We start from the raw sequence: 11,255 nt of genomic DNA on the forward strand, positions 1-11,255 counted from the left end.
TTAGGGAAGATCTTTGGGATTTTCATTCCTATAGATATCGCTAGATATTGCTGGATATCCATACAGTACAGTGTCTTTGGGATTTCTTGAGATTTTTCGGGGCCTGATTTGGGAAATTGCAAAATCGGGAGTGGTCACACTTCATGCAGGTCAGTGCACGACCTCTAGACGTCACTAATACACAACCCCGATCACTTGTTATCGATGAAGTGGTGTGTTACTGAATTTTGTGAAGGTCTTGGTACTATGGGCGAAGGTCATTAATTAAGTTTCGTAACTCATCGGGAAGCATTAGAGGGGTGGGCGTAGGGTTATGAGGCGCGCGTTTTCATGCAGATGGGAACAATCTCAAGATGTGATGGGTGCGTCCGCTCCCTCCCGGGCAATGATACGCCTTTGTATCCAGTACATGATATTCACAGGAAATGTGCTCAATTCTCAAATCGCATGCGGAATTTATTTTTAGACTCATTGTTTGACTTACGGTACTAGTGGTGGGGTAACAATTAGCATTCAGTTCGCGTTGTATAACATTTTATCTCTGGATGGCAGTGTTGCAGGACATAGGTCTAGTGCAGTTCGCATCCTGATCTAATACCGAAATGCGTCATGTTCCCCGATGACTCGGTCGAGTTCAAGACCAGCCACAGTTGGTTTCATAGCATAATTTTACAATTGTTTAAGGCGTCCACACACACACGCGTCATGTGATACAATATATAGTATATATATATATATATATATATATATATATATATATATAGTATATATATATATAGTATATATATATATAGTATATATATATATATATATATATATATATAGTATATATATATATATATATATATATATATATATATATATACCTCCTGCTCCTGATACCTCCCACCTCCTGATATATATATATATATATATATATATATATATATATATATATATATATATATAAATATATATATATATATAAATATATATATATATATATATATATATATATATATATATATATATATATATATATATATATATCAGGAGGTGGAGTGTAATTATGTTACGTGACCGTTCTCATACTTAATGTGGAGAACAGATCACGTGGCATAAAAAGGACAACTCAAGGATGAAAGTTAGTTTAGAGCATTTAATAAGCTATTTACATAGCAGAACAAAGTATAAATATGAACATAATACATAACTATAGTTTCTTAATTCAATTAACGTCTTTCTGGACCAGGGAGAGCCGAGGGGAGAGTTTCTGCTTAGTTTCTGGAGTTACCTTAGTGCTAGGCAGATAGTGTCCAGGTTTGCTTTAGAAGTAGTTCGGCTGGATATAGAAAGTTCAGGTAGACCGACGAGAATCCATTAGAGAGTAGTAGGTCAGAGTTCCGACAAAAGGATAGAGTTAAATATATTTACTGTGTTTAATATGGGCATTAATATTAACAATTTCGAAGAAGCGATAAACCTTGCGCAAGATCGTGATACGTGGCGGAGGTTAATCACTGAGCATGTCGGATAGACGAGACTCAACTTACTACTACTACTACTAATATGGGCACAGTAATCAAAGCCAAGGAACCATCTTTTTCTTGGCGACAACCTCTTTTTTTTGGCGACAACCTTTTTTTTTTTTTTTGGCGACAACCTTTTGGCGACAACCTCTTTTTTTTGGTGACAACCTCTTAACGGAACGAACGGAGAAAACGGAGAGGGCGCTCAATCGGGCGCCTGCGGCTTTTATACCCGGAGTGTAAAGGAATGTTCTAGTAGGCTATGAATATTCACGAAGTCTGCGAAACACTTTGTTGGCGAGTTCCAGTTATGTAGAATGCGTGAGCGCATCTGGGATCGTAACAATTGGAAGACTCGGAGACTTGAATGGTAACTTATGTTACCTAATATGGTAGATGAATAATGGTTACATAACAATATATATATATATATATATATGTATACATATATATATATATTTGTTTATATATATATATATATATATATATATATATATATATATATATATATATATATAAATGAAAATCGTAAAGAGTTGGAAAATCAAGAACAGTGAAAAAACTTCCAGTCTCCACCGGGATTAGAACCCGGGCCTTCCGCTCTGTACGCGGACACCATATATATATATATATATACCTTAGTGAGAGGGGGAAAATGGAAACGTCAAAATTGGAGTTGTAAGGGGTAGGCTGAGGCGCACGCCCCTTCCGAAATCCTCGATCAGTCACTGGCTACCCTGTGTATTTAATAGGGATAAGCGCTGTAATTATGACACTGTTCTTCTTTCTCTTCCCTGTGTCTTGGCGTTTTATTCTGTTCCCTCCTTTTCTCCTTTTCTCTTTCTTCTTTTTCTTTTCCCTTCCTTCCTCTCATTCCTCCTCTTTTTTCCCGCGTCTTTCTTCCCTTTTTTCTTCTCTCTTTTTGTCTCTCCTCTTTTCTTACCCGGGGGCGCGCCCCCAACGCCCCACTGGATACGCGCCTGATTACTCAGTGCGTCGCTCTCTTACCAAAGGTAATTGTTAATGCACTGTATAAAAAGACATCAGTGAAAAATCATGATCGCATAAGGAATATTCTCGTAATGCTGTTACTGTTTCCAAGGTGATAATATCGATGCAATGTTTATATATGGCGATGTACACGTGAACGCGTACGCGCACCCACACGGCCAACCATAAACGTCTGTTGTTGAAAAGCGTGTGCTCATGGTCTATACATTATTCAAATAAGCGCCTACGTCATAATCATGAACTGATCCGCTGGTTAAGGTCAAGAAAGATTGTCAACACATTTCTGTGCTATCGCTTGACTCGGTTCCTCACTGCGTGTCTAAAACTAAAGGATATTCATCAAAATGGGTTGTGTTTCTTCGAAAGTCCACTTCGCATCAGTGACTCCATCCGCCCCAAGCGGACGATATGCCAACTTTAAACGGTGGATTGGCCGAAAACGCCGAGCACTGGTGAGTAGAAAAGAAAGAAAAAAGGTTGTCAAGCCCATCAGCTGTAGTACTTGCAACTACACAGAGCGCGCAATGAGTGAATACTTGACAACTTTTTGTCTGCTTTGGTTCAATCTGACTCCGAAGATTCCTCCAGGATCATAACGTACGTCAGACCCTCTTAAATTTATGATACGTATATACTACAGTATATTTTGTTGTAGCATTCATCTGCGTTTAGCGGCACAGCTGCAATTATACTATGTGCTCTGTTTAGACATCTTACATTATCGTTGGCTGTAGCGACTTCATTCAAGATTTATCAAGCGAGCTCTTAAAGTATGACAATACCGTACTACCGCGATGTGCCGTTGTGACAAATCGCTGATCGTCATGCTCATTAACTTCAAACCAGCGTGGGTTGAATATGACCAAAAATGGCCTGCCATTCAGGCAGAGTGATCGCTGACCAACAGATCAATAGTTTTAATGCATATATAGGTTACATCTTAGTGGCACCCCTGACCCTCCCCCCTCGCTCTAACATTTATCACACCCTGGGCCTCCCGCCCACAACCATATTATGAAAGAAGACGGAATTCTGTTAAGATCTGTTTATGTTCTGTTTATGCACCAACAGCTCAAACCAACCGTGCGCCTGACCCGTGTTCAGCCCTTCAAAGCATCTGCAGAGACTGGGTGCCGAAGCCCTACCAGTACCTCATCATGCTCTATCAACCTCTCGGACCACCTAGGAGAGGAATGCCGTGCCAAGACACCTGGTAAATTTATATTAAACGTTTTAATTTCTATTTTACAAAGTAAAAACATTTTAATCAGACGGTACAGTAACGTGTTAAGAAGCAAAGAGTTATAAGTGAAAAATGGTCTCATCGTGAAACAGTGTGAAACAAAAGTCTGCTGTCTGCTATGACAATCTTACAAATGTATTCCAGAGTGTAAAAAATCAAGTGTTTTGTAAGTTCATGTTCCCGATGATATATGTGCTTGCACTTTATTTCACGTGATGGTAGAGAGAAATAATTTGACTGGCTTCCTAACTAAGATCCATAATACTTGATTTCGACTCACACGAAAGTTTGCAAATGTTGAGGATTGTTTAGCTATATAAGATTCCCTCCAGAAATTGCCAATCGTAACGAAAAGATTTGTATTGTAAGTGCTAAAGTTTCCATTATCCTTTCTGCGTTTCTCTCATACAGCATTTCAAACTGGTAATGCCCGATGTGATACCCGCATAATCCGCCGCGGTCACCCTGAAAATCCAGTAGATCAAGACTGCGCATGCGCCCCCAACTCCCGAGGATTGGCCAGAACTTCTTGCAATCATCACAGAGATAACATCCAACTTCTCCGAGATATCATGACTTTGAGTGGGAATGCCGTCGGTGCAGAAGAGGCTGAACACCTGCTTGATCAGATAAAGACACAAGTCGAGGGGATGCTCTCATCGAAACTGGAGCAAAGGAAGGACAAAGAGGCTGAGGAGGAGGAGGAGGCTGGGGAGGAGATGGACTTGGAAGGTATCCTCAAGATTGAGGTAGGTCTTAATTCATTTCTGTTTACTGTGACAGAGGGCGCCCCATTCATCCCCAGTAATAAAATGTTTCGTATTGTTACGTATTCCTGTCAGCATGAGGATAGATAGGTAGCTGTTACAGAACATATGTTACTGCACTATTACATCGTGAATTATAGTGTAGTCTGGTTCAGCGTTGCCATGTTTTGAAGAGTGAAAAACTTGATTAAGTAGGACTCGCTACCAACTATCTGGATATACTTCACCTGTCAGAGAGTGTGATTTCCTGTCTTTCCTGACGGGTTTTTGGCTAGAGTCCCATTCTATCGGATAATTCTCTTCTGTCACAGAGCATGACACCTGCACCAACTACTCCCGCCCCGACCCCACTTTCTGGAACAAAGAGTCGGTTCCAGGAGATAAAGGATGTTTGTCGTGAAATCTTTCAAGAGGATGAGGAACCGGACAATGAAGAGTGGCAGGAGGAGGTAATCGACATCGACGAAACCGCTGAGATGTCCGAAGAGGAGATGGATGACGGAGAGGAGCCGAAATACGCCAACTCGACGGAGGAGTTGGAGGCAACCATCAATGCAATCTTCAACAGATGGAACCTGTCGATGCCAGATGATCAGGGAGAGTTTGCCAAGATCGACGAGACTATCAGATCGTCCATCAGTAGAGCCGCATCTGCTCGTCCGGTAAGATAAATAGGATTTAAAGTTAGAGGGAAGCAGCTATATGGGTTAGGCAGGGGGCCTGGTGAGGGGTCATTCCTCGTCTCTTTGAAAATAGGCAACAATATTCGTAAAGTTAATGAAACTGTCGGCATTCATTCCATATATTCCAGTCTGAAAGGAAGAGTTTTGTCTTGCCCCCACCCCCCTCTAACCCTCACTATCCCGATCGAGTTCCTGTTAAAGAAGTTACTGAAGACTGACAATTGTAATCGTAGAATAGAATGTTCGCCCTTAAAATATCATAATGAAGTAACGATTTTCTTAAATGCTGTAGTTACTTCAACATTTCTTTATTTGCTTATGTAGTTGTTTTTGTTGCATAGTTTCATACCCTGCTCACCTACCCCCCCCCCCCCCGCCCTCATCTTCTCTCTGAAATTATATTCCACCTTGAACGATTCATTAAAGTTTATTTCATTAATTTATGAACATCTCGAATAATTAGGAAAAAAAAATGACACGAGTTTGATTAACAAATTAATCAAAAGTTGGAATTTGGAATGAGTTTGATTTTATTTCTGTTTAAACCACATTTAATATTTCTTCTCTAACACAGAAAAGGGCGGCAGTTAGACAAGTAACTTCACAAGTCTTAGAGCCTCCCACAACTACAGAAGCAGCCAGTAAACCTTCACAAGAAAAGCTTGAACGACCAAGAGCAGCCAGATGGCCACGCACACCTTCCACGAAGTGTGGTCCCGAAAATGAGGGTCCCTCTTCCTTAAATCAATTTTAATATTTTTCTTTGACCCTCTATTTGAAAGACCGGAAGTGTAGACGAGACCTAGATTATAGGAATATTAGTGGACATAGATGACGTCATGTACTCAGCAGTTTTTGTGTATTGTTCTTTAGACAATGGTTTGTCTGTGGTTTTCGTCTTTGTGTGTTTTATTGTTTGTTTGTGAGTATTAAGTAGTATAAGGTTTTATGTATATAAGGTAAAGTATTATTAAGTAACATGCGAACACCAAACTATGTAACAACTTTTTTTAATTTTTTTTTATTGAAAGCAACAGAGGCCTTTTTTTTTTAACCTTCTTCCAGGACAAGTATTAACATTTTTTTCCTAAGAACAACTTTTTTTTGTATTACAGCCTTTTTGTAAATACACTTATACATTACACACTTTCACACTTTAATATTATAAGTAAGGATAAGTATTTACAAATATTTGTTGATTAAGTATTTGTTTGTTTGTATGCATATTTGTTTGTCTTGGAAACTGTTAGGTCAAGTGACTAGTGTAGGTCCAGGTATTTAAGAGGAGAGTGGTCTTGTCGAAACTTCCCGGTCTGGATATAGAGGGTCAATTAGGGTTAAATGATGAAGAAAATGAAAGCAAAAATTCAAACTCGAATCGAGAGCTGTTATAAACAAGGAAAATTTGTATTGTTATTCCAAAATTTGTAAATATATAGATCATAAATGCATCATCAAACGTTTTGGGTGGATTGTAATTTTTGTACTAAAGTATAGAGTTTGTTACGTATTTATGACTTTAATTAAGAATCATAGTCCACTTCCCATCAGCGATTTTCAAGTTATTACAGTGCAATATTCCAAAAGAAACAATCATCTCAACAACCTAGTCATTCATTTTACTGAAAAGAACACCCCATCCATATCCTCCCCTTCTCCCCCTGTATACTGCCGTCCGCCATGAACATCTACAGAGTTTGGAAGCAAAACAGGGAGGGGTGTCACTAAGGTTCGACGACTGGGGGGTGCTAGTATTTTCGTCTGACAAAATGATCTCGAAAAGTCTCCAATTTCCCATAAATTTCGAGATGAAAATTACAAAAATTTAAGATGAAGTGTTGTTATGTCTGGTTAATACATCGATAGTTAGCAATTAAACGTCAAAACCTCGAGAGAAAAACGAAGCCGCAAAACATCGCGAAATGTAGAGATAAAACTTAAAATAGCGAGCTAACATTAATTGCGCCAACAATATTGAAATTTGGGTTTAAAACATCAATATTTTGCAATAAATTGTTAGAATATCAATTTAATCTCTAACTGTCGATGTCTTAAACAGACATGTGGAACGTGCCTCCTCTCCCTCCCATTTCTCAAACTTCCTTCCAATACCTAGACACCCTCCCCATAAAATTCGAAATCGTAACAGAGGGTATAGCCAATATGGTGTCATGAAAAGTCATATCAATCGAAGCGTCATTTACGCACCTGCAGTGATGACATCATTATATTCACTTGTGGAACCAAACTTGGGATAAGATAAGCATCTCCTCGGATTGTGATGAATTGAAGTAATACGTAGAAAGTAAGGGATAAAATCGATAATTTTCGAGATGAAATTCAAATTTTCTGAATTTATCTGAAACGTCGTAGATTCGATAGAAAGCTATACAATGACGTGACACAGCTAAACAGTCAAATAACTAAGACAAAATTGCAAAATATTGAGATAAATCTTGAAACGTGTAGAGAAAACATCAAAATTTTGGGATAAATTGTCAAAATGTTGAGATGAAACGTCGTCATTTCGAGATGTAATCTACAAAATTACAAACGCTTCTTTGGAACGGCCTCAAACCAGTTGTCAGACTTTCTACGTCACTGTTTTATTCTTCTGGCTACATGAAAACTGATCTGACGTGTTCAAATACAAAATCAAAATGTAGATTTTTTAAATATACAATGTGTTCACATTTCAATATCACAAAATGTGCATGGTCAAGTGTGAGCAGGGGCGCAATCACCATGTTTGTACTTGGATGGTGAGTGGGTAAGGTGATATTTTGTTCAAGGAAGTGGTCTAAGGAGATAAATCTTTGTAAAGTACAAAACGGTGCTATATTTGAAACTTTGGAAAAAGAAAATAATTTCAAACTGTTTAGGCTGTTCCACAGATACATGTTGTATATTCATGTATTGTACACAATAGGTTTGTGATATTCTGTCCACTGTTGTGTGTGTGTTGGGGGAGGTGAATCCCCATTAATTGTTGAGACCAGCCTCCCCTCCACCCCCCACCCCAACCAGAATGTGGTTGCGCCACTGGGTGGGACTAAAATCTGCCACACAACTATGTCAGGCAGAAAACGCTTAATATACATATATCTTAGATAAAAACTGTCGGGTTTCCCGATAAGTTTGGATAAACACAATCTGACTGCTGATATAGAACTTGATCTATCGCACATAGTAAGATTATGGCTGGAGGTCGCAGATATGATATGTACAGTCCTAAGAATTGCCGTATAGATGAAATTATTGTCATTAGTTTCGTAATCGTATCAGCAATTTGCTCTACGGTATCAGTTCTTCCAGACAATCGGGCAACCATGAATCCACAGCTTAGATGGATCTCCGCACTGATATACATGACAATTATTATTTTTTTAACAAACAACAGGATATGACAGACAACCTTTGAGGTACAAACCCTATGAAAGTAATTTCGGGGAAGGGAGAAGCTTCTCTTCTCACCCCCCCCGAAAGTGACGCTTTTCGACACAGGTACGGCGACAAACTCTCTTTGTATGGAGACCGTAAAAGATAAGCACTCAACTTAACACAGTCTCTCATACTGTCAACATACATAAACATTTACCAAAGACGACACCGCCCGATCATTGATCTGAGAGTGATTAATAAGGCTAAAGGTCACAAACAGTTTGGATCTAAGATGTCATCAGATGTTCGAAATCGTGAAGGTGACATAGAGAAAAACTACCATTGGGAACCCTACCATCCCCACCCAGGGGCGTAGCGAAGGGGTTTTCGTTGAGGGGTGTGGAGAATTTGATTTGCCGACTGATCTGGAATTGATGACTGAAATGGGGGAGGGGTCTAAGGGGAGGGGGTGTCGCCCTCCCCTTTGGAAATTTTTTAGTTTTGAAACGTCGTTAGATGCAATCTGGTGCATATTTTAAGTCAAATTTGATTTGCCGACGGATCTGGAAGTGGTGACTGAAATGGGGGAGGGGTCTAAGGGTAGGGGGTCTACCCCTCCCCTTTGGAAAATTTTTCGTTTTGAAACGTCGTTAGATGCAATCTGGTGCATATTTTAAGTCAAATTTGATTTGCCGACGGATCTGGAAGTGGTGACTGAAATGGTGGAGGGGTCTAAGGGTAGGGGGTCTACCCCTCCCCTTTGGAAAATTTTTAGGTTTGAAACGTCCTTAGATGCAATCTGGTGCATATTTTAAGTCAAATTTGGCACGGAAGAAGCTCCCGTTCTCCTTTTCTCTATTCAGCTTCCCTTCTTTCTTCCCCTTCCGCTCTCTTCACCTTTTCTCCTTTTGCCGACAGACCCAAAATTTGCCGACGGCGGCCAAATTATTGGGGGGGGGGTGTGACACCCCCCACACCCCCCGCTCGCTACGCCCCTGTCCCCACCCAAAAGAAAAATGGCAAGTAGGCAATCCATGGAGTTACACATCTCATCCCAAATTTGGGTTTCAAATGAGTAACATGATGTCATCACTGCAAGCGCTTAGCCAGCATTCGTGGTGCGAGGTGGCCAAAGTTTTGTCCCCATTTGAAGGGTCAGAAAATTAAGGATAATTAACACTTTAATTTATGTGACTTTTCATGTCACTATATAGGCTCTACCCTCTGTTACAATTTGAATGTTAGGGGGAGGGGTCTAAGTTTCCTCATTTTTGAGAAGTATCTTTCGTTTAGGGGGACTTTGTTTCAAAATGGTGCAATATGTTTCCATAATTGTATCTACATTTGTGTACTACAACTTTACATTTGCCAGTGTATACAATTTAATTCGTAGAAAGTTTGCGACAGGGGATGGAATGAGGCACATTCACCCATGCCCCCAGTGACAACGGCCCTGTGTACGTTAACGAAAATATTTAAACAATAATAATACGTGTGGGTATGTGCGCGCAGGTATCTCATATCTCAATATTATATTGACCCAAATGGAGATGTTTTGTTTCTATTAAAGACGGCAATCAAGGAACTTTGATTAAAGTGTCAATAACTGAATCTTAGTTAATTCGTTCAGAGAAATCTCTTTCTTTATTAGTATTGCTAATGAGGACAACTTAGTGAGATGTAGATCACACCTTGCTATAAAGAAAAATAGCTTAACCAGTATCATATGATATGGCTATTTATTTTTCTTGTGGCATTTTTTTATTTTTTATTGCCGTCCACTTTTCGTCCTCGAAAATTTCTTGGGGTTTTCCCTGCACCCCTCCCCCACCCCATCTGGCTACGCCACTGAATCACTGCGTGTACACATTGTTATAACAAGTTTGAATTATATGAGCAATCTTGTTTGGAGTTTACGGGGGGGGGGGGCTCTGTTGAATATTGAGGTATGTTGATCTCAACACAAACATACTGTGACTGTCGACTGTCATATACACATCGGTGAATGTCATCAATGTATCGGACTGAGATAATTCATCTTTGTTAAACACAGAATTGTATCACTAAAGAACAGGTTTATTGAGTTGGCTTGTAACTTTGTGTAATAGTTTTCTGTAGATGACTCAGTGTTGTGAGCAGACGCAGGAGACCACCTCACCTCTAATCGTCAGAAACAAAGTATTTATTAGCATGCCATTGCGTTTACAGCTACTTATATAGACCTAGTATAGTCTGAATATGCCTCAGAATAAACCATTTGAAGTTTAAATAATTGTTTTTTCAAGGATCCCCCTCCTCCCTTAATGATCCAAGATAAAACACCTGCTTTATGAAATCCTTGATTCACATCTCTTCCTTACATAACATTTCGTGCCCCTACCTAAATCATTCATTCTGTTCCCACAAAGGTACATACGTACGGAAGGGTTGTGATTTTCCTCAAAAAGGGTCATGAACGAATAGGTCTGCCAGAGCAAAAGCTATAATCAAGATCTTCATGAGAACCGTATGATCTCTGTACTTAAATGAGTATTGAGAGGTCTGTTGTAATGTATTTTGAATATGTTGCCTCCACTTTATCCAGAGATACATTTGGCATTGGCATAGTCCCCCTCCCATCACCCTCAAACTTACAGGTAGTAACAACTCTATATGCATAATC

The 11,255-nt window shown here is 39.4% G+C and overlaps 1 protein-coding gene across 1 annotated transcript; it reads left to right on the plus strand.

The window, feature by feature from the left end:
• Positions 1–2,836: 2,836 nt before the first annotated feature.
• LOC139964470 (uncharacterized) lies at positions 2,837–6,203 on the plus strand. The gene is made up of 5 exons (XM_071966059.1): positions 2,837–2,971; positions 3,591–3,732; positions 4,174–4,511; positions 4,841–5,191; positions 5,787–6,203. The coding sequence occupies exons 1-5, from the start codon at positions 2,864–2,866 to the stop codon at positions 5,964–5,966; spliced, it is 1,119 nt and encodes a 372-aa protein (XP_071822160.1). The 5' UTR covers positions 2,837–2,863; the 3' UTR covers positions 5,967–6,203.
• Positions 6,204–11,255: the final 5,052 nt, after the last annotated feature.

This window comes from Apostichopus japonicus, chromosome 23, assembly GCF_037975245.1.
Source record: "Apostichopus japonicus isolate 1M-3 chromosome 23, ASM3797524v1, whole genome shotgun sequence".
NCBI classification, from domain to species: domain Eukaryota; kingdom Metazoa; phylum Echinodermata; class Holothuroidea; order Aspidochirotida; family Stichopodidae; genus Apostichopus; species Apostichopus japonicus.

What these genes read in the sequence shown, in the direction of transcription:
- LOC139964470 (XM_071966059.1), top strand. Translation starts at nt 2,864, where the DNA reads ATGGGTTGTGTTTCTTCGAAAGTCCACTTCGCATCAGTGACTCCATCC. An exon ending in ATGCCGTGCCAAGACACCTG is followed by an intron (nt 3,733 to 4,173) that starts GTAAATTTATAT and finishes TCTCTCATACAG; the next exon opens with CATTTCAAACTGGTAATGCC. An exon ending in GAGCCGCATCTGCTCGTCCG is followed by an intron (nt 5,192 to 5,786) that starts GTAAGATAAATA and finishes TCTCTAACACAG; the next exon opens with AAAAGGGCGGCAGTTAGACA.